At 47.8% G+C, this 24,733-nt stretch overlaps 1 protein-coding gene across 1 annotated transcript in view; it reads left to right on the top strand.

Moving 5' to 3' along the window:
- The window catches only part of Nachralpha1 (nicotinic acetylcholine receptor alpha1), a 130,613-nt gene that overhangs the window by 42,501 nt on the left and 63,379 nt on the right, over positions 1-24,733 (top strand). Inside the window, exon 2 of the mRNA XM_076907226.1 lies at positions 5,792-6,067. Coding sequence (XP_076763341.1) covers positions 5,810-6,067 — 258 coding nt within the window. The 5' untranslated portion in view covers positions 5,792-5,809. The remainder of the gene's footprint in view (positions 1-5,791; positions 6,068-24,733) is intronic.

Below are 24,733 nucleotides of genomic sequence, written 5' to 3'. Positions count from 1 at the left end.
GCGACTACCCTAAGTCACAGTCGAGGCTGTTGCTTTTTCCTGCGAATCCGTGTCGTTTTAATTAACCCCACGGGATCCGTCGATCCCTGTCGTGTGGTCAGGGGTAAGTTCGTTCGCCTTGGGGCGGCGTTGCCCTCTATCGCCCACCCCTTCGCGATCCTCCGTTAATTGTCGCAATCGATAGTCCATTGAACGGGCCAACGGGTACCTCGGGCTACCCTTTGCTAGTGGAAGCGACGTGGTATTGCCTCTCAAAGTCTTTCCAGCGGAGCAGCCGAGTAGGTTCTCGAGCTCTCTCTTCTATTACTCGAAATTCAAAGCCGTTTTCTTCCATTATATTTCCTTTTCCACGGTTCGAGGAAACGCGGTGGGTCCCGCGCGCGCACCCCTTCTTCCGGCGCCGCCAAGGCGTTTATTTTCTTCGCGCCCTTTTCACGGCTAATAGGTGTACATCGGGCGGGGACGAGATAGAGAGTCGGTCCAATTAATGCGCCCAGCCGAACGTGTGTATAAAAGCTTAGTTAGCGGGTGTACGCGGCGCGGGATTCGATTAGCCCAGTTGCAACGCTCGAGCTGCGTCGGGACACTGAACGATGACGACGTGTATTCATGCCGCGGCCCACCCCTCGCGTCGCCTCTACTTTCGATAAATGCGCGCAAACTTTCCCAGAAATCTAATAAACCGGACGATTACGCGTGCATGCACCGCTCCTGCCACCACCTCGCGCGCCATCCTCTTCCGTCTAATCAATGACTTCGCTGTGTCACCGTGTTGCCTTCTGAAGGGACGTTTCACCCCTTTGACCATCGATGGATTCGATCCTCCTCGACTTCGATCATTTCTGTACACCCAAGTATCTTTGGGACGTCAATTTGTAAGAAACGAGTGCTTCGTGTTCGTTTACTAACAATTATAGTAGCTGGTAATGAGAAGTTTGGTTTTTGACATAGAGAATGTGGTTTAATAGGACGAAATCGCGTATCGATGGGTTAATCTAGACATGCTACTTCGTTTTTGCTTCCACGGTTTAATTTCGACGCGAAATGAATGCTTCACTGGTAAGACTCCATCGAGCTGGACATTTTTCACAGCTTCGAGAAAAGCGTGGAATATTCACGTTATTACATTCCAGCCGCCATCTTCCGCGCGGTGCAGTGCGAATCAAAAACACGCCCCTGATATAATCGATCGGTGGCTATACCCAGCACATTCTCTCGTATCAAGAAAATGAATATTTCCAAAAATATCGGACACGATCCGAATTCCATCGAGCGTTCCTGCCAAATTACCAGGCGAGATTAGTCGAGCGACAATTAAGCCTGAGCGGCCGTCACCCGTGACAAAAGTTTCGCGCGAGCAGCTTGACAAATTGTGACGAATCACAGAGGCAATCCTACACGCGATTGTCTGCGATACAATTTTGCTTGTCCAACAGTAAACGAAACATCTTTCTTATTCTCCTTTCCCGTGTAATTTGCTTGACACCTCGAAGAGAGCTTCGAAACGTTACAATCCCCAGCGAACAAACGTCCACCCTTATCAATTACAAAACTATCGAAACCAATCGTAAATCATACGTGAAACGCGTCTGGGGATCGGAGCAGTGACAACGATCCCCGCTAAATTCCCATAGCTACATATCAAGTTCGAGACTCTGGCATCGGTCAACAGCGCACCTCCCTGGAGATTGACGGGGGTTGATAAAGCTGGTTAAAGTGCCGTTCCGTGGCGTGGCCACCGAGAAACGGATGGCGAGGGGATCTCTCGAGCGAGGAAAAAAAAAAACCGCTGCGAAAGGGATCGAGGGAAGAGCTTGGGGTGCCGCGAAATTCCAGTGTAATTAACTCGACGATGTCCAGAGGATGGAGCGAGCCAGGCGAGGGCGAGGGGGGTTTGATAACGACCGTAGGGTCGTCTTATCTTACGTCGAGTCGACCCGACACGGCGCTGATAAAGGGTCCCGTGAGGTCTCCGACCGACTTGGGCCATCTTGGCCCCGCGCCATTTTTCATTTTCTAATACCAGGGAAAGAGTCCATCGGACGGGTTGGGCCGATAAAATGTCGCGATCGCCGATAAAACTTTCTTTCTCCTGGTGGCTCGTTATAGATTTTTCTTGCCGGTTCATCGTCGAGAATCGATGACGATCGAATTCCTCGCCCGTGTAATTATTTGCACCGTCGATAAAACTTTCCTTTCCGGGAGGGGGGGGGGGGGGGGGGGGAGCGATCGAGGGGATGCCTTTCCGCTGGCTCATCTTGAAAATCGGTGACGAGCGAATTCCACCGCTGCGCGGGTAATTACGAAACTTCGCTTCTCGATGGTTATTCATTATTAACTTTACCGCTGGATAATCGTGGGGTATCGTTGATTATTAAATTCTTCTATTTTAGTATCACCTTGCAACTTTATAGATCGGAGTACGTCGGACGAGCAACTTTTGAACTCTGCGATCGGCAAGTTGCCGCGATTCTGCGTTTCGAAGCTTTCGATCAGTGGCGATGGGAAACGCGATGCGAAGCCTGATCGTTTTTCGTGGTTTCGACGGGAGATGTAATTATCGTCGAACACGATTCGACACCGTTCTGCTTTCAATACGCGCGCGCGTGTGTGCTCTTCGAACCGGATACTCAGCGATGAAATTATTTTCGGGTATCGCGAACGATATTTAAAACGATGCCCAGGCAACTGTGCCCGTCGACGTTCCACGGTCCCGTTTCACATCTTCCGTTCGCTGTTACGCGTACCATACATACGGTACGATGCCGTAATTACTGTCGGCTACGCGGACACGCAAAATGCAAATGACTGCGTGGAAATCAATAAATCGGCGCATTTCGACGCATTAGCCAAACGGACGGGAACGGTGATACTTAACGTCACCGCGCTGGTCCGACGCGCGGCGTTAAAACAGACGCTACACGGATTCTCGATGATTAATCGTGACGTTCGATTTTGTAAATTTGCCAGGGCCGTTGTAAATATGCGCCCGTGATTGCAGTTTTACATAATAGTCGAACGAGTCCCGTTCTGGAATATTTTAACTCTCGTCTCGCCAAATTTCTCTTCACCCCAATTCGTCGTTCGACTGCGTTTCCACACGATTTTTCATCGATTTCTGCATCACCCAATAGAATGTTTAGCGATGAATAATTGGCGTGCGAAATGAGAATAAAAGAGTATAAATACATAGGGTTACGAGGAGTTAATTCTGGACTGCCGAGTCGGCTGATGGAAACGGCTAATTCGTTCAGAGTGTTCTAATACCAATTCTTTTTTATCGCCAGAATCTTCATTCGATGAGAGCGTGCACAGTAATTATAATCCACGGATATTATCCCACGCGTGGTTCTTTTTTTATAGTCCCTTGTTTTCAATCCGCGTATCACACGACGCATAGATTATTAACCCCTTCGCCGCAACAGAGTTAATCGCTATTATGCTGTCGTCGCACGGGTCAGCAAGTCCCGAGTACACAGTTTACCGTGGACAGGGTCTAACAATAAGTCCGTTGCTTTACGATGTATCGGTATTTTGTTCGATTTCACGTGTCGATGGTGTCGAAGATTAAATGTTTACACAGAATCGCTCACGGTACATTTTTAGTTAAGTTATCGTTCACTGAGTCGAAATTGTAACCCTGTGACATTAATCGAACGATAATCGATACAATTAATCAAAATTTAGCTATCCAAATTTTGTTGTTCCAATCATCGTTTTGATGGATGTAATTAGGGTATGTTTGCGCGGAAGTAGCGTCAGATAGACGTGGTCGATATCTGAGGGGTTGTTTAGCGAGAGACGAGGTTGAGAGAAAAATGTTGGAGGGTAAAATCGTTCGCAGTGGACGCATAATTTTCCACGTTAGAGCAGAATAGCAGAACGCGACGCGAATTGCCAGTGGCCGAGGATCGATACCGCTGGCCATAAAATTGTAAATACAAGGGAGCCGGAACGGCTCCTGCGGATGTGCAGTTTCAACGGGGCGTCGATTGTAATTTTATGCCCGGTATCAATGAAACGGCCCGTATCCACGGGATATTTATTCCCAGGCCGGTGTAGAATGTAGAAAAATTCATTTGCATGCCAATAACCGACGTATCTACACTTTTTTATGCGACACACCTTTTTCTACCCGCCGATTTTCCGAATCGCCCGACGTGGAACGAGAGAAACCGATGAGAATACATTTATTATTCGATCCTGGTACAGTATGAAAAAGTATCGACAGTTTCTGGCTTCTCTGCTTCTTCTCGATAGTTCGGGAACTGTTGTTTTCGTGACTGGAGTGCAGTCAATCACGCGAAATCGTATCCTTGCGAAGGGAATTCTCACTAAAATTACATTTAATTAAAAATTGAGAAACTCTCTGACTGAAAATTAAACAAATAACTTGCTATTTTTCTATGCGCATTCTACGTACACTGAAATTGTTTTTCATTAAACAATTGCAAAGTATATCTTATCGCGAACGTTTATACAATTTCTCTCGCATGGACAGCGATCTGTGCTTTTTCCCTCGTCGCTTAAATGGCCCGCGGGTAGACGGTACGCTGGTTGGTGTACACCCACGGCGACATCGTGTCCCGCGATTCAACGGTGATTAACGAAAACGGTAAACCGATAGCGGCTCGTGGTCGGGCGCGGATTAGTCTCGTTTATATTCAAGAATCAACGGAGGAACGGCCGAGTAGCGTAAATCCCCGGGTAATCTGTGGAAGTAGCTTTCCCAGCCGTATATAGGCGTACGCTGATAATGGCCGCAGGTAGGTCAGCAACGAAGCGATAAAAGTTCCTCAAGAGACTCCCGTCCCAACCCCTCCTACCCTTTCAACGACACAACAATGCCGTTCAAGCCCTCCTTTATGGGCGGTTACGCTCTCCTCCACGGGCTAGTAAATGACTTCGTCTGGCGACCAACTTACGCCTTACCGTGTGCCATGATTCGCTTGAAAAGTTTACGTCAAAGCACTGTGAGACGTCGACGAGCACGTGTCACTCCCGCGCACGTACTTGGTGACTCGCGAATATGGAGAACTCTGGTTGTTGATCAGGGGACCGTGAGTTCTCTTGTTCGATCCACGTGGAAACGGGGGGGATGAAATTTGCGAGCGCTCGCGGGAGGAGGAATCCTCGAGGGATACTGCGTACGGTGATGTTTGTCGTAATGAATAAGTTCGAAAATGCAGAGAATGTTTAATGAAGCGAGCAAGTACAGTCGATCTTGTTGCAACACGGTTATACTGTTTGCAATAGTCTCGTTTCTACGAGCAGAGTATTACAGTAGTTTATATCGAGTTTAGTCGGACATAGTTTACTACTTAAAGTTGTCCATCTATTTCCTACATTTACTTTTCACAGCTATAAGTTTCATAGCTATTACGAATTAATTTGATTATAAAAAAAAAATCAGATGTTCGTGATGACGATCGATACACTTTCGACGTGCCAATGCATTTGCAAAAGTAACCACGTTAACGCGCTAATGCATTATCCATTCCTCGCAAGTTAATCCGTTCGATGTTGCATCGAAACCTTGTTTGGCAAAACTTGCTAACGAGAGTTTCGCAAGTTTATTAAAGTAGCGTATGGGAACCGCGTGCAACGGTAAACAGGCTGTCGAAATTCCGACATCGTCCGACATCGGAACCGTGTTACGATAAGGAGGGTTCGGACGAGCGCGCGGCGACGAGAATCGAGGAACGATGTAACGAAAATGAAAATTTATAGAGGTACACCGTACGCGTATACGATGGTTAATGGCGGACACCGTCGCATGTATTGGTTTCAGGGGTGGACAAGGCGTACGATGCTTAGGGATGCTTGGTCGAACGACGGTGGGAAAGGCTGGTGGCGATGGTGGTCTAGGCTGGGCGGATTGCTGGCGATGGCGACGATCATTTCCTGTCTTGTTGCCCCGTTTCCGGGCGCCTCGGCCAATCCGGAAGCGAAGCGTCTCTACGACGACCTGCTGTCGAACTACAACCGCCTCATCCGGCCTGTTGGCAACAACAGCGATCGCCTCACTGTCAAAATGGGACTACGCCTCTCCCAGCTCATCGACGTTGTGAGTAGAAACCCACTTAACCCATTATACACCAGCGTATGAATAGCCGTTCGAAACTATGGAATCGCTGTTGGAAACGCGCTCCGCAGATATGTGGAACAAGAGTGGCGGCCCCTCGCGCGGGGTTGCGTGCTCTCGATTTCACTTTACGCGGGATACTGCGCCACTGTTCCCTGTATCCCCCATCCGGATGACTTAACCGACGTGCAACCACGCTCGATCGCACCGATCGAGGTCGTTTAAACGATCGATTTATGATATTTCCTGTTCAAGATGATGGACAGTGCTGAATTAGAAGCTTGATCGATTTTTAAAGATTCTTTTAACTTGATGCTATTTTGAGAAAGGTACTTTCAACAGTTCACGATGCACGTTTCTTTCGAGTCAATACGTATCCGTGTATTTGCTATTCCTATTTGCTGTATGGACTGCAAGGAAATATTTGAAAATCGGTGCGTTAGATCCCTCGATAGAAGCAATAGAACGCTCTTTGTGTGTTTCGTAAAGAAGAAACGGTTCTACAAAATTCATGGCATTGAATAACGATATTACAGTTCTCTTGTGACAGTTCAATATCGTATTGAATATCAATTTGGTATTCCAAAGTGATCTCGCGAGATGGTAGTCTTACAAAATATCGTAGCACGTATTTTCACCCCTAAAAATGTACCTTTTTTTATTTCTATCATTATCGAGACAAACGAACAATGCGAATTACGCAAGTACATTAGAACCGTATCAATCTCTGTCCTAAACATTAAGTCGTCCATGGAAACTTCCGTTCGCAAATTCTTCCGCGTCCAATCCCCCCTCTCACGGAGAGCCAACGAATATTACATCGAAAAAGCATAACAATTTCGCTAACAGCTTTACTAAACCGACCTCTCGTCCCCTTTCGTAATTCCAGCTTACTTTATACGCTCTCGATCGGGTGAAACGCGAAAAAGGCGAACCTCAAGTGCCCCGCGAAAATTCAGCTCACCCTTCGAACCTCGATACGCACCCCCACATTCGATATACATCGATTTCAGCGTATCCGTCGAATACACGCGTGGCATTCTCCCACACACGAGGACACTTCCATACCTAACGCGTACCAGTATTACCCGATAGATCACGGTTCACGGTGGCGAACGCGGAGGGGTTTGCACCCCAATACCTGCGGCGCGTCCGCGTACTTGCGGCGATAAGTCGAATTCCGTGAGTTTCCGCGCGGAACCGGAACTAATTTACAAGCGGCCCGATCCGTACCGTTCGAGCCATTAATTGGCATAATCTGATCGCAAGCAATCAATCGTGTCTCGTGGCGAGGTTCGCCGGACCTCGAACGGGGCTATACTCGACTCGAGGTCATCTTCGCGACGGATCAATGTGCTACAATTACGCGATTGTCCGTCGCCTCGACCCCTGGTCTTCGACCACCCCGGGTCCATCCAGTTCGCGGCGAACGTGGGTACGTAGGACGCGTCCACCGCGCGAGCATTGTGTCCTCGGTTATTACATTCGTGTTACATGCTTATATAGGGTTGCCTGCCCGAGTTTCGGCTGTAATTACCTCGATCACGGATGTCTATAGACTAAATACGTGTTCCCGGCCCGTACGGGCTATAATTAATTTGTTATCGGCCGGGCCGGGCTGACCGTCGCGTTGGGTATTATCAACGGGATCGGTATTATCAACACCGTAGTTTGAATGGCCAGTTAGCCACCCTGCGGATCCGTTTGGCTCGCGATTCGAACCGACCGCGCTGGGACTTCGATGGCGTCCGCTCGCGCGAGCTTCGAGGGCTGTTTTTCTCGGTATCACAGGGGTTCACAGGGTGTTTTTTTTTCGCGTTCGAATTTCGAAACGCTCCGTGACGACAAGATGAACGCGTTTCGAATATGTTTGAGAGCGTTGTCGGTGATGTATATTGGGTAACCTATGGAAGTTGAATAGTTTTCCGGTTGAAGTGTTTACAGGGGTGTTGGAGTAGCGTAATGCACGTGCGGATAATTTTTGTTTTCTAGCCTGGTAATAGGAATATTAAGTAATGAATTAAATTTGCCAGAATATTACTGGTTTTCGTGATATTTTTATTTCTACGTTGGGGTGTGGTTTTAGTAGCCTCATTTGCAGAATTTATTCAATTTTCATATGATTTTGTTTCGTTAAAAATTTGGTTAACTCGAAGAAACACGAGGCAACGATATACAAAAGTTGGCTAGCAGTGATCATTATTTTGGGCGACAGGAAAATTCGTCGCACGCGACAGAAATGAATTCGAACCGCGGAGGGTTTTGGTTGTACAGCAGGTTGGATGTGTCTCTTACGGGAGCGGAGGAATAATATTGAAAAATAAAAAGACAACGCTAACACGCGACGGCACAATAGGTAGCGTGGTTGTTCCCAACCATCAGCTCTCGGATACGAAGCCTGGAATACCGCCGGTTCTTTTTTCCACCGGATATTATGGTTCATATTGGAAGTAGAATGGGAATGGCATGGCCAGGCCATAGCAGGCTTCTGAAAGAAGGAAACACACCGCGTGGCTGACTGGAAACTTGAAGACGAGACACAAAAGCGGCAACGGCACGGATGGGAACAACGCGCGAGAGAGTTGTGTGTGGTGAAAAAAAATATTATCGCCGTGGAAGAATGGAAATTCGGGAAAAGTCGGTTGGAAAATTGCCAATCGCGGAGACCTAGGGAAGCGTGGAGGGGCTCTTGCCATCCTCTCTTCCCAGTGTGCACGATGAATTTCCTTTCGAAACTGCATTTCGAGGGTTCGCGTGCGATGCAATTTCTTACCAATTAGAGAAGTCGTGCAATATATTGTTGTGTGTTTGCGTTCGACTTTAATTCTCGTACGGACTTCGAGGAGGAATCCTCTTAAGCTTTTTAATCAGAATTTTATATAAATTATTTAGCTCCTCGTCTCTTAATTCGCTGCAATAATTAATGTCGAACAGTTTGACGAAAAAATGCTCGATAGTCCGTCGAAGTGCGACGATACGAGCATAGTGGATTTCAGCGTTCTCGCAGCAAGGGTTTAACGAACGCGTTAAATCGCGCGCAGAGCTGGGGCGCACATTCGTGCAAAATAAATCCCCTGTTCTCGATACATACAAAGCGGACGAAATATAATTGCAGCCCGGCGGTGTTATTATAAACTCGAGAGCGGTGAAATTTAGCATCAGCCGCGTTATATTCGATTAAATCTCTTTATCGTTGTTTGCGAAGGGGTACGCTGTTTCACGCGGTGTCCTGGCCTCTGCAATCAAATTAAAATCGACCGATCGTAGCGCCGTGGCTTTCGCTTGGCCATGGCTACGCTTGAAAAATTGCTCGCCGCAACAGCCGACGCGTCAAACGCGAGCGAGCTGGTGATTAATCGAGCGTGCACTTCACTGAAATTAATTCACCAATTATTGCTGAAGCGATAATGAAACGCTGGAACGCGTGCACTTCTGCGACAGGAGTGCGAGATTTAAAGGACACTCGAGCCCATCCGATTCTACTTAGGAGGCAGGGACGAATTCGCGATCGCCACGAAGTAGAAACACCGAAAATTACCTCGAGCGAACAAATTTCTGGACCACGAAACAGCGGTGAATTTATTTCGCGCACGAACAACCCTCGGCAATACGCGCGTGCGCATCGCACGCGCTCATGGGGGTGGGAATGTTTGACGGAATCTCTGAAAAAATGTCGGCTACTTGCGGGCTATTTTATCCTCAGCGTGGGTGGAAATTCCAGTGTTCGCACGGAGAACGCTGGGAACGCTCCAGCTGGGTACCACGTTCGTGCGAAGCCGTTCAAACGAAGGGGTACCATTAATCTGGCGAGGAAATAGTTTCGCCGGGAAATCAAACGCTCCAAAGTTATGGAGAACCAGTTTTTCCTCCCTCTTGGAAACTTTTTCGTCCCTTTGACGTCGAGAGCGTAATTTACGAACGTCACGGATTTGTTTGATCATCCACATCCAGCAGAGGTTCTGATTACCAGAGAACAGTGCAATGGACGCGATCGAGAGGAGCTGTCGAACGGTTACGAATATCTCTAGAAACTCTACGCTGATTTTTTCGAGCGAATTCTCTAAAATTTTCGATCTTGATCCAACGAATCTCGTGTTATAATGTTTCGATACGAACCTCTGTTTACTATTCTCCGTACCTTTCTAATTGCATCCGTCAACGTATGAATTTACATGAGCATCTGCAGTTTAGCGATATGTTTCGAACGCGCGGCAAGTGTCAAGTACAATATTCAACGTCGTCGATACAAACGGCTCGTTAGCCGTGCCTCTCATCCCTGGAGGGTACGTCGAAGCTGCGTAACACGTCGGATTGATTACGTGTTTCAATAACGATCGCGTGGCGAACGAAGAATCCTGATGGCCCGCGCACCCCGTGGACGCGTAAAAGAACGGGGTTGCGAGCAAACTGGACGACGCGGGAAATTACGAGATGATTAATACAATGCAACGTCCACGCTGACTCGCTGTTGGAACGCACTTGCCTTTGGACGAATCGATCGATCCTTTGATTAATCAGAATTCAAAGCTGGCTATCCACCGCTAGCTCGCGCTACGCGCATGCAGATTTCATCGCGATGGTTACCAGCAATGAACAAGCGTATTACCCAACATCTGGATACGAAAGCAGGATGCCTTTGGGTGGAGTCCTTTTCCTTTGACTAATCAGAATTCGAATCTGAACAGTTAACGATCCAATCGACATAAACTCGAGTAATTACACACCTCGAGAGCGCACAAGATAGTCTGGAAGCAATATCAGCTGCTATGTGTACGATGCAGAAACGGCAGACACGAACTTTCGAGCGAGACAGCATCGTCGCTCCGTTACCCGGCGATTCTCCTGGCCCGTGTCCGTTTTAATGAAAGTAGCTACTTTACAAAAGGACACGGGAGTTGCACGTAGCGCGTAACGACGCGGACAAAGAGAGCGGAGCGGGCGGTGGGATATCCGCGCGCGCGAACCCGCCTCGTCTATTGAAACCGTGGGGGTTTCTGTTTCTCGAGTACGATCCCCTCGTAGCCGGGTCGACGGATCTCGTCGAATCGATTCTTAGCATCGATGCGTTTCCCTCTTTCAGCTGGCGACTCTCTCTATGTCACGCAACGGGCAACGCCCACTTTTCACGGCCGACGGATGCTTGGCTATTCGATCAATAATCGCCGGCTAACCGTTTGGCCGATTGTTTGCCGGTTCGCGCACCAAGTGCATGCATACGCGTGCATACACAGAGAAAGAGAGAGGTAGAGAGAGAGAGAGAGAGAGAGAGGCGTGCTTCAGGATGTAGATGTAGGAAGAAAACGAGGGCCTCGCTTTCGACACAGAGTACACCACGAAACAATGAAGGTGTCGGCTCGTGCTTGGCTTGGCTGCCTCTGTACCCACCACCTTCGGTTAGGCAGACACTCGAGCGAGGGCTCTTTGACGAGAAGCTGATTTTCGAGTCGAGTGCGATTCCACCGGCTTGAATCGCGCACACACGGCTTTTGTGCCGCGGCGATGGCGCCGGGATTTGCCGGTTAAGGGCGCGTCGGAGGATAGAGAAGCGACTCCCAGGGGGTCAAAGGACGTTCGGTCCTTTATTGGATCAAGCATCGCGCGACGATTTAATTTGCGTTTCGCTCGGCCGACGCGTAGACACCTGTGGAAACTCATCAGATGGTGAACTGTTTAACTCTGCTGTCGTATTGTCTGCCCCGTCGATTTCAGTTGGAAACAAATTTGATATTAATGGTAACAACAATGGCGAATGGACGATCGCTTGTTTTCGTTGGATTCTAGCAATAGAATTTTTCTCAATTTCGAGTAAGGTCTCTATTGATCCATATTGAAGATTCCATGGTCTTGCTGCGTTTTCAGCTACGTATGTAGCATAGTTGGACACCATGGAGCATTAATTGCGATCCAGAAGCACGCGTGCACCACTATCCATCGAAAGTTAATTATTCGAACTGTCTATTATCCTTCACTCAAAAATAGACGACGATCTCGAGCTGATAAAAGAATTAAAGATTAGAGATTAGACAATATCAAAGATATCCAAAAACATTTCTCAGCGTTTAAAGGGTTAACAAAAATCCTAAAACGTCAAATGTGTACACTTGCACATTTCTGTTGGCGAAACGAAGTAACCGCCAGTCGACGGTCGTAAAAGGCAGGAATTTAACCGCGTCGAACGGAAGGGATCGCGGGGGTGGGTTCGCGTAGCTCGAGGCGCGGGCAAGCTCGAGAGGGTGGTAGCCGGAACGGGTTAATGGATGTGGCAAGTGGCAGGTCTGGTCACGAAGGAATGATGTCCCAGAAGGGCCATAAGAGGAGTGATTCCTGGCTGGGGTCTGCGTTCGGCCATTATTTACACGGCCTCTTTTTCAAAGGGAGCACACCTTCTTCGTTGCGCCGCGACGGTTGTTCTCTCCATGGGGCTGCTGGTGGCCCTTCGAGTTTATGGGGATTTACGAGCGGGCCAAGATTGACTTTCAAGCCGGACAAGTGGTCGCGGTACGAGATCACGGACTTCCGTTCGCGGCCATCGTCCGCGTCGCGAGGGGACGCCGTTTTCCTCGGCAAACACCCCTTGGCGGGGGTGTCCGTAAATATTGTCGTTTCATACGGCACTGGAAGCGGTTGAGGGGGTTGGCGACGATTATTAAACGCTCGACGATTCGCTCGGAAGCGAAAAGTCTGGAAGCGCTAGTCGATGACGCTGGTATGCGCGAGCGATAAATATGTTGGGGGATGAAACTAAATTGCGAGGGCGGTATCGATTATTTCTAAAGTAATTCTCTCTCCCGCGGAGCGATTTTTTTTTTTTAAATATCGTCGCTTTAATATCGCGCGGGATATTAGATTCCAGTAGATTTCGGATATTAGTTTTAAAAATCGTTTCGTTTAACCCCTCCGCGTGGTTTCTGGGTCATTGCCGACTTTGAACCGAACCCTTTTATAATTGAAACATTGTGAGAGCGGAAAATAATTACCCGTGGCAGTGTTGAAGCTGTGATTTAATTCGACAGAATTATACGCGGATTAAAAATTCGTTTCCGTTAACGAAGAATGTTGCTCGACCGATTAACTCGTAACGGATCGAGGGATCGTCGCGGATTGTCGAGACGAGACGATTCGAACGCGAATTCGTCTTTGAGAGCGGTTCAATCAGGGAATCGCCGGAGGAAAGAAGCAGGCAATTCCGGGGCAATCGACGTCGATGATCGAAGTGGGCTAATTAAATCGAGCATACCGAGCCAGGTGTAATTGAAGTGCACGTACGGGCACGGTACAAGGCGGAGCTCTCTCTCTCTCTCTCTCTCTCTCTCTCTCTCTCTCTCTCTCGTCTTGTTAGGGAAACGATTTGACGGTTCGAAGGGCACACGGAGCCCTCACTTTCTTCTAATTAAGCCCCTGGATCTCTCGCGATGTGCTCGCTCGGTACTGGTAGCCCGAGGGGGGTGAAAAATAGTAAAGATCCTTCGTCTACCGTTTCGGAGGAAGATCGAACATCTAGACCGGGCGATTATCACGGCCAGTTGCCTGGTCGAGAGCATTTTAATTAGATACCCGCTGCCTCTGAGCTTACCGCGTTTAATTGCACCGACGTCCCGGCTATTTTTCGACGGGAATTTCACAGTCGTCTCGCCGTACCCAGGAATTAAAAGTCACGATAGAATCGTTATTTATTAACAATATAAACTTCAACATTTAGAATATATCTTAATAATATTTTTATTTCACTATCGCTACAAAAGAAAAGAGTAACGCAATTGATACAAAAAAGCTCTTTTTTCACGGAAACTTCTTCATCGTGCAAATGAATATTACGTAGCATTTCTTATGTTAGACGAACTGTTAATTACCTCATGAGAGACGACTTAATTAGACGCTTGATAATTAGCCTTTCGCGTTTCCTCTTCCTTGGTACACACGCAATATTCAACAACGTAGAGTCACCCTCTTACGGTTATCAGTCGCGAGATAAAGGGGTGAGAACGGATAGAATTCCAGTGGATGTTCGCTGCCCTCGTCGATTAGTCGACACGATTCTCACAATTTCCTAAATTAGTCCACTGATTGGGTTACTCGCGGACGAAGGGTGGACTGGGCGGGGGTGCAGCTCGCACCCCCGGATAAACAGTTGCACCTTCGTTGCCGATCGCGCGACGTTAACGGTGCAGCCTGCGGTGCTTCCGCGTCTCGTTCCGCTAAATCGAGCCGGGAAATTACACTTCTCGATCGAGTTAAATTCCACCAGCCAACTGAAACGCGCCGTTTTTCATTACGCGCATTTCATTATACAGCGCTGCAAATAATCGTGGCCAGGGTGTTACGACGTTTCTGTTTCTCTTTCCTTGCGCCGCGCGGTTACTGCGAAATGAGTCGCTTTGGGCCGCTGGAAGATACACACGACGATTCTCTACGAGTTTCGCGACACTGCGAAATCGCTGGTATCAAAAGTTGGTTCTAAAGTTTCGAAGCATTTCGCGTTTGTAATAATTGTAGAGAACGTTTCCCAAGAATGCTTTTAGTCACGACAAATAATTGCTTTTAATTGGTCTCGAATATCTTGTCCCATTCCACGGTGTATAATAAGGTGTACAGTTGACCATGTTTATCATTCTCTCAATTTACCAGGCTGACGCCAATTTAGCCAGCAATTTTTTACCCGGAAATAGGACTCGAGTCTCCTGGTTTAATTCGTTCTTTTATCACTGTCAATTAGCTCGGGTTTCATCGTGCAATTAGACGACGCGAGTGCGTCGGTGGCAATCCTTTTCAGCCGGACAGGGAAATGCATCATCGCGATCTGAAGGGACAGCCAGCCTGGTGGGTGCTCGGTTCTTCTTCGAGGTACCGTTACAGGGATCGCGTTACCTTGTCGTTATCAGTGGCTTCGCGATAACGAAGGCCAGTTCCCGCTCGTTAGGATCGAGTGGAGGAACTTGCTTGCTAATGATTCGAACCTACCCCTTGTCAAGGGTGTAGAATGGCGAATCATTTTGAAGATTCGCCCGCAGGAGTTTCCAAGTCTCGAAGAAATTCATTTTCTCGACGCTCAGCAAAAGCGATTATCGTTACATTACGCCCCTCTATAGACGTAAGATTAAATCGATTAAACTGAATTTTTTTGCGACGAGGACGAAACGGACCGGATCAGTTTTTCACGTTAATCGAAGTTGTCGACTTTAAGCAGCGCAGCCGGGGTAAGCGAATTTGGAACTAATTTAAATCCTGGATTACCTTCGATGCCAATAATTTCGATATTATCCACGCTCGCTCCTGAAAATTGTATCCCCGAAGGTATCCAATAAAACTTGGGAATTCTCTTATCCTCGTATCGCTTAAAACGCGCTAAGAACATTCGATCAAAGTTCACGGAAGTTTTCGCAAAATATTGTTCGCAACCTTGTCATTCCGCGAGCGTAGTTTCGAAGTCAATTTTAAGTTCGACGCTGCTTCGAGGACAGCGTGGAATTTGCATAAAACGGCATAAAACCAACGAGTGTATGGAGGCTCACGTCGAGCCCAGGCGTATCCGTGTCGCCTAATATCGTCCGCGCAATTGTCAGCCGTGTGACGTCAATGGAAATCGGCCTAAAATTGGGTTAAAGGATCGACGATCGAGCGAAACCATCTTACCGCGTTTTCAAAATTAGTCGATTCGAAAATTTCTTCTTTTTCCTGATTAAATTACTGCTCTATTAACCGATCCACTCGCTTGTTTGTGATTTCACTATGCATACGGGGTGGAAATCAAATTAAAATAGATTCCATTCTCTCTCAAAATGAACGAACCAATAACCTATCGTTTGATTATATATCTGATCGTGTCAATCTCTGAACGTAGCAGAAAATTAATTATTCGGATGATCATCAACGCTTGAAATGATTGGGCGAGAAATCTATGAATTTGCTTTCGGATCGATCCTGCTTAAACGTGATAGCAGTTATTTCCTGGCTTGTTACCAGTCGATGCGAGTAATTTCACTTTCCCCTCAAGCTTCGTAGATGACTGATCTCAGACTGATCGTGATGTTCAAAATGAAGTTCGCGTTCATCCGTAACGGGGTTGTATGTCGCGACGCCCGGATGGACAGGCCAAGGAACTCTTCCCAAACAGAGTTTACGTCTTCACAACGTTTTGCATGAGTAATTTGCCGCGACGCAGCCAGGCTAAAAACCTCGAATTAAGGCGATACTCCCTGGAGAAAACGGACGCGAATTTCCAGCCTTGCAAACACGTTGGTTCGGCGACAGGTTCAACTCTGAATTTAATTTCAACAATTTTCACTCGAATTCTCGATCCTGAATTTGCAGTTGTGATTCCTCTCGCACTTGGAGAGACGTATTTTCTACCGTTCGTTCGTACACCGTTCCACGAATTTTCGATTTAAACGATATTGTCCTCTCGTGCTCGTGTCGAGCTAGAGTAAATACTTTCCCCTTACGCCGTTATTTATCCGAGCCAAATATCATTCTGTTTTATTCCTCCCGTAGCATGAGCAAGGAACGCGTCGTAGACAACGAGGAATAAAAATAAAACCAGCGTATACAGAAAATCGTAAATATAGAGAATAGGATACGTCTGACCGTATCATGGTTTATTCTACTGCCAGCTGGTCGTTTCACTTCTCGCGCTTGACGCGTGTTGGTCACGCTATTTCGAATGGAAAATAAGCTGGAACGGACCGTCTCCTTTTCTCGTTCGGACAGTTTTTATTCATAAAAAACGTTATCATAGTAGAGAGGAGAGATGCTTCGAATAAAAGAGGCAAATAACATTACGCGGATCATCTTACGTCCAAAAGTAACGTACGGCTGACCATATTCCGGTTTTTTACTACTGCGAGGCTGGCCATTTCACTGCAGAAGCCTCGCGTTTGTTCGGTGTGTTATTTCAGCTGAAAACTAAGATAAAAACAATATTTGTAATCCTGATTCGAGCGCGTATGCCTCTGGAAAAATCTACGATTCCAACGATTCGAGCGGAAAATCGATAGCGCGGGGAACAATGTTTCCTCGCGGACCATTCTTGCCCGCGTGAACTCGCTTGAATAATTACGCTTTTCTTCGGTCCCCGCGACTAACCCCTGAGTAATTGTAACGGTTAAGCCCCCAATTCTGGCAATTCCTATCCAGGGAGGGATTATTACCACCGTTCCCGAACAATCGAGCGGTTTCCATACACGCGTCCGCGATTTCCTCCGCTAAAAACCCGTCGCCACCGTCCCCGTCTCTCTCCTCGTCACGTACTCGTCACCGATTTACCAACCGTCGCTCCATAATTCATCCCCCTGAAATCTCTCTGCGGGGCGTCGCCGATTTAAACGCGCCGCGAGAGGAATCTGTCGCTGGTTAATTAAGTTCCCCTCAGTTTTCACGGGCACGTGTCCGACTCGACATAAACCACCGGGATTATGCTCTTCGTATAATTAAGTTTCCGCGCAGTTTTCGCAGGATTTTCGATAATGGACGGACCCTGATACCGTCGCGTTCCTACGCTAATACGATCGTAGTTTACCTCTGGTTTAAAGTGAACCCCTGTTCATCGACCTTCCACGTCCACTCGATGGATCCAACGATTTTTCGTGTTCTCCAGAGATAAATCTGAGGATCGATCGATCGACGATCCCGCAGATCTCAGTGAGAATCGTGGAAGTAGAGACTGGAAGGACGCACGCGATGGAGGTAACTATCAGTAAGGTGGAACGACGCGAGACAAGTGGGTCGTAGGGTTAACGATCGCTCTGTCGGCGACCACATCAATTCGCCTCGAAGGGCGGTTATTAAAACCAGGGGATCTATCAGGCAGACAAGTCGGCTGGTATATTAATAGTCTCTCTTTACGGCTACTCCATGGATTTCCATGTCGAACCGGGGACTCCCATTGGAATATCACGCGGACAGGTTCGACGGGGATTCGACCAGTTCCTTGGACAAACCAACGACTTCCCGTTTCAAGTGTCACTCGTCTCGCGATCCCTGTCCAGAGCCGGTCCTTTCGTCGTCGAACTTTTCGCGATGGGACTCCGCGAGAGCCCTCGATTCCCCCAGCGGTCGTCCTTTCTCCTTAGCGAGTTTATTCAAAAAAATTTCGCCGAGCCCCAGTTTTCGGTTAGTTCGTGCAAACTTTCGTTTAAGGATCTCCAGGCAAATTACAGCGTTTTTACCGAGAGAGCGGAACCGGACCGTGGGATCTCGAGCCTCTGCTGTCTGAAAAACTGGCGCAGTGCTGTTCGAAAAAAATCCTCGAATCCCTCTCTTCTATCCTCTCTCTTCGATTCTCGATTTTTCTCAGCGTATCCTGAGACGTAGCGCGACTCAGATCGACGAACACCGCTCGCGACGATAGTTTAGTAGGGGTTATCGGCTGGCGTTCACGGGGCCATCAGTAATTTCCTGTTAGACGAGAGAGAGAGAGAGAGCGGTTGAAACAAAACGGTGGCTGCTCGTCGAGGACGCTGGCGACAATGCCCTTACCCGATCGATATCCGTTTTCGGCGCGTCGCGACGCGGCTGATACCAGGGACGAGCAGGAGCCTCGCGCAGAAGGCGCGCGCGAGCTCGCATGCCGTTGTGGACGCTCGCAAATTGATGACAGTACCGACAGATCGGCCCCCGCGGAGGGGCGAGGACCGATTCGACGCCGCTAGTAATCGGTTTCTCTCTTGTTACCGGCCACTTCGGGTAATTAAGTTCCCTGTAGTTTTCACAGGCCACCGGCCAGCCTGTCCTGCTCGCAATCCAATTCGCGTAACTACCACCGCCCGCAACCCTTGTATCCACCTCTCGCGGGGGTGTCCACTGATTCCGGACGCCGCACGGAAATCAGCACGATCGCTGTGTTGGTTGTCATCCGGTTTTTTTTCAGAGAGGAATCGAGGGACGGATTAAAGCGATCTCCGACTGAAAAATTGTTCTGATGGGTATCGTTGTGGCGATTGTGGGGATGATAGTGAGAGTGTGTCGAAACTGAAAGAAACGAATTTTTGCGAAGAACGATTTTCTGAGCATAATTTTAGTGTATTCCTCTTTGGGTGTGGAAATTAGTTTTTAGACAAAATCGATGCCACTGCCACTTCTGTGTCAAATGGCTTTTAATACTTGTTACCTTTTTTCTCGATTCCTGCCATCCATTTCTGTCATCAGTTTTCATTTTACACGGGTTGATCAGATTTCTGGAAAAATGGTCATTTTAGCATCGTTTCTATGTAGTTCGCTTCTACGTACTGCATTGTGTTACAATGTTAATTTTAATTTGTGTGCTTCATCGTTGCCACAGAAACGTTTGACGCGCACCCCTTATTCCATATCCTGCGCCATCCTGATAATTTAAAGCAAGTTTTCACAAAATAATCAAGCAGTTCAACTGAAAAATTTCTATGACACGCTGCGAAACATCTCGATCTCCACTCCTCAGCTACACGACAGAACGATCTCAGCCATTGCACGACCGGTAGTCCGTCTTGGTTGAGCCACCCCCTCAATTCCGTGGTCTTTGAAATCGCGGCCCGCGGCAACGTCGCCTCCCTTTATAAGCGTCATTCGATCTCGCGCACCCCAACGTCCCCTTTCATCTGGGTGACCCACAAGTCGCAGTTATTATCGGTGTCCAAAGGAGCGACGGGAGAAACGGGATTGTTTTCCGTGGCTCGCTCGATGCTGCGCGGTGGGATCGCGCGATGTCGCGTACACTCGATCGAGAGCAGGTTATCGGACCTTCTGGTCGAGCGTACATGCGTACTTTGGATATACCTTCTGAGCGTGGACGTTTGTCCCTCGAAGCCGTTGCTCTTGGTGGGCTGTTCGTTGGCGCGCGCAGGGACTTAAGTGAAAGAGGCCGCGGAAGGGTCAGACATGCGTACTGCGAGATGCGTTTTACCTCTGTAATCTCGAATTCACCGTGCGCACTAAATGTTCCTCCTCTTATCCTGTCTCGAGAAAGTTCGAGTATTTTTGTGGTACTTTTTATTCGAAGTTGTAGGAATATTTGTATGGTGGTTTAAGTAGAAATGATAACGCTGGTTATGCATGCATAGCGAATCGTGCATTGTAAGCCTCTGTAGCATACGTTCATATAAATTCTTCAGGTTTGTAACTTTTCGGATTAACAGCTGTTGAACGATGTCAAGTAGTTTAAGTAGTAAAGTCTGTATAAATCAGACGCACGCTTACTACGAATCGCGTTGACTCTTTACAGAGTTTTGTTTATTTTGTATAGTATGAGATTCTTCAGTTGATGCAAAGGAAACGAGAGTGTGTGCCTCTCATCCCATAATCCGTGCACGCTAATTCGGTAATCCAGCGAATGGAGCCCATTTCCTATCGAATCTGGCGTTAAGTAGAGCAGACCGCACAGGTCAGACATGCGTGGAACGGTTATCTCTCGTCGTGCTATTTACACTTACGTTCGCATCTAATCTCGCTGAAATCGAACCTCGAATGCACAGCCCTTTCGTTTTTTCTTCACAGAACAGAATCGTATCTCGCTAACGCCGGCTGCATATCGCGGAAACTCGATCGCGCGAACGTCCCATCGATTACCCCCATTCTCGAGCCTTCATCGAGACGATTAATTACCCGAGATGCTCTCACGTGGAACTGAATGGTAGCTGAATGTACAAGGTGTTCGCCGATTGTTCGATCAAATTTCTGCGCGCGTATTCACTCAGCGTCCCCTCGAGGTCGCTCTGAATTGAAATTTCTAACCAAATCCTGGATGGATCCTTAAATTTTCTGTTACTAACTGAATTTCCGAAGGCAGAACGAAGGGTGGGTTGTAGTCAGCGGTACTGGGATGTTATTCGAAGGGTGCACTTCCATGGAGACTCGCTGCTCGATACGAAATAGTCGCTTAAACCGGGGACGCTCGGATTTTTCAATGTTTGCGCAACCGCCATCTATCCTGAGGGCCACCTTCGCCAGGCCTGTAACAATCTCCGCGGATTTACGAGCGGCTCCATTCGAGAATCGCGTCGGTTTAGACGCGCGCGTATTCAGCCCCGCGGGATTACGCTCGTGGAATTCGCTGAGAAAAAAAGCCTTCACTTTTCTGTCCGTTGCTCCGTCGGTTCCCTCCGGTTTCTTTCTCCTCTTTTTTTCATCTTTCCCCGCCTACGTCCCTTCCAACGAACAAAAACCAGAATGGGATCATAATTATCGGTATAACCTTGGCTGCGAGCCGAGTCGAGAGGAGATGCGGCTGAATGGTCTACGTAGGGCGAAATTAAGACTGTAAATAAAATCCCTCACGCGTCGACTTTAGTCGAGTTGCTAACGTGACGCTCGTCAGCGATCCATTCGCGTCCGTCTTGAACCACGCGAGAGATCCCTCCAAATTTGTCTAAGATGGTTTTCGAACGTTCGTGTCCTCGATTAATCAACGACGCTCGCTTTTCCATCGAACGCTTCTCCCATCCAGCCACTCTCTTAACGCAACGTCGTATTTCTAGAGGCGAAATCTCCGATCGAACTCGAAAACACCGGAAGGAAAGCAAGTAGGTCGATTTATCCGACAAAGGAGGGCGAACTCCGCTTCCACGGTGAGCGCAGTTAGGTTCATGGTAATCGACTCGCTTAAAAAGCGTAGCTGATGCTCCTCGCAACCCTTGTCTGATGTACGTTTTCGCAGCCAGGGCTTATCCGGGAGTGATTTAAAGCGGAGGCCGCTGCGCGAGTGGCAAAATGCTCGGTAGTTAGACGCGGGGGTAGATAGCCATGAAGGCAAATAAAGGAAGAGTGAGAGAGAGAGAGAGAGAGAGAGAGAGAGAGAGAGAAAGAGAAAAAAAAGGAAAAACGAGAAAGAGAGGAGCGCATTAGAGATAAGGCAGACGCCTCGTGAGTATCTCAGCAATGAGAGCGCATCACTCGCCTCGACTGCATTTATGTACCGCCGGACTCTCTCTCGCGCGCACCGCGCGTTGTCGAGGGTATCGATTTTCGCGTAAAACCCGTGGAGGACGGTGGTATCTTGGCGTTGACAGCTGGCGGAACGCGAGCTTTCCTAGCTCCCAGCGACGATCTGTCGATTCGTTACACACCCGTGCGTTTCGTCGAGCGAGCGTGCGCGTCTGCAGGCTATTTTTTCTGCTCCCTCTCACCCCTTCTTTTTCTTTTTTTTTTTCTCTCTCTCTCTGTCTGTCTCTTTCTATCTTATCGCCGGGACAGGTTTCCGGGAGCACCGTGTCCGGAAGGCGTGAAACGACGCGAGGCGTCTGGATAGCGATCGCGTGACGGAAACGAGGGTGAAAATGCGTTCGTAAACCCTGGGGATTTTATGGTGAACGCCTCTGATTATAGTTTTCTTATCGATGCACCGTCACCTGGCGTCGTTTTACGGCCCTCTAGTTTGATGGCCTCCCTTCGGTTTTTATGGACCTCGCCAAATGGATTGACTTCTGCTCCGTGTGTTACGTTCACTGGTTACGGCGATGGACTTGTTAGCTTAGCGATCGTCGAGTCGCGCGCGGTTTAAACAATCGCACGGTGCTTGTAGGAAAATATTTTCTGTACGAATGTTTGTACGATATTCCAGAGTATCCATTATGAAACGGAGGAAAGGTTAGAAGTAGCGCAGCAATCGGATGCGCGAGTGGAATCTAAAGTACCGAGTAGAACAGAGGGAGGGCACAGGAAAGGGTGAAGAGATTGCAATAAAAAATAGCGTTCGAAATTTCGTTCGCTAAGTATTGCAGTCGCGTGCTGAGAATAGCGCACGTTCCACCTTTAGAACGGTCGAAGAGGGGTTAACTGCTCCTTTGAGCGAATCGCCGAGCGGAGGTCGATAATGGACGTCGATGGATCGGTGAACTCCGCATTCTGGTCAGGCTCTCGTGCATTGTTGCAGGCTTCGCCTATGCTCGATAAGGGATCCATGTCGACGTCGCCATCGAGCGGTGTGTCGTTGGTCGCATCGGTCACTTCCGTTAAATTAGCTATGTCTCATTTATATTCCACGCTGGCTGTTTGGACGCTTTGCGCGAGCAGCTTGTTCGATGGACGTACGTTGATTGCTCGAAATCGGTTCGCTTTTCACTGCTCGCTTTTCACTTTTCAAAGCTCTTCAGAGCTTTTGAAACTTTCGATGCGTTTGTTATTCTGTGATGTGAATTTATTTCACTATTTAATTATGATTTGATCCTTTGAGCGATCAGTAAAATTACCAAAGGTCTTCAATGGAACATGAATCTTTGTAAAAGATATATAATTCGTTTAAATATTCCATTAACCCATTTTTTTTATTATTCTTTGCATCATCCACAATATAGTTTAAACACTTTGATTATTCCGAGCATATTTTAACACGTTCTAAACACGTGTTCCAGACAACTGATAGACGTCTCAAAGACACTTGTCCGAGGCATTTCAGGGATCTTAAAGATGTACGAGACAGATACATCCTCGCTACGTTCAAGATTTACGTTCACGAGACGGTTTAAAGGCAGACGAGATGGCGGTCTTAACAACGTACCATCTTCAGCGTGTTTAACCCTTTACATTATAACCGCGAATCGCATTCGTCGCGCAGATGACAACTAAAATTAAATACCACCATACTGTTCGTAATAGAGACTAATTTGAACTTTGTCTTAAAGCACTTGCACTTGAATCTGATAGAAATAGTTGAAACAGTGAATAGATAAAGTTGACATGTGTCTGTTGAAAAAAGAATCATAAGAGAAAAGGAGTCGAGACGTACAAGATGGACATTTCCAAAATGTTTTACTCCATCCGGTCACATATCGCAAGACGTTTAAAGGAAATTGAAGATTGAAACGGGCAAGTGCTCGAACGATCCCTCTCCTTCTGTCCGCGACAGATTTACGATCGCTTCGCGTGCAACAAAATTCCCGCTTACCACGTTCGATCCCCCTCTGAATTGCACGGAGTCGACGAAACGCGGGGCAGAAGCTCCACGGGTCGCCAGAACGTACTCGAGCCGAAGAAACTCCGCTCGCGCACGCTTTAACGCTGAATGTGCAGAAGGCGCCGCGACGAGACATCGTTTAACCGAATTGCTGCCGGCAGCAATAACCAGTGGCGCGCGCGTGCAATCGAGATCCTCCACGGATCGAAGTTTCGAGGGTGGCGAGGGTAATTGGTCACCTTTGATGGAAATGGTTCTCCGTGAACGCGTCCTCTTAGCATTAGTCGCGATGGCACTCTCTCGTTGTGCTCGTAACCGCGAGATTCGAATAACCGAGCGGAGAATTCTTATTCTCAAAGGGTGCTCGAGTCGTTCGCATGCATTCGGTTATTGCACCCAAGTTTCTGCTTTCCAGGTTTGCTTGATTTTATGCTGATTGTGGTTGAAAATTTTGGACATCGCCATCGCGCGTTCTCTAAGATTTTTCTTATCAAATACGATTGTTTAACTTGAAAAAGTTAAATCACTTCATCAATGAATTCTCATTACCTTATCAATAGAAACTTACGAAGATCATCTGAATAGACATCCTGTATACTAATTCATAACACGTATAGAATAGTTTCTATCAACCCCATGCGTGCACATGTGTGTCCAATAGTTACTCACAGTCCCTCGAGACCGCAATCCCTCAAACGATCAAACTCAGGGTACGCTCGATCCACACAAACGAGGAATTAGAAACCTTTTGTCATCACAACTTCTTCTTCGATTAACCAAGCAAATTATAC

Source organism: Xylocopa sonorina, chromosome 15 (assembly GCF_050948175.1).
Source record: "Xylocopa sonorina isolate GNS202 chromosome 15, iyXylSono1_principal, whole genome shotgun sequence".
NCBI lineage: Eukaryota > Metazoa > Arthropoda > Insecta > Hymenoptera > Apidae > Xylocopa > Xylocopa sonorina.
This window is presented reverse-complemented; position numbering and strand designations above follow the sequence as displayed.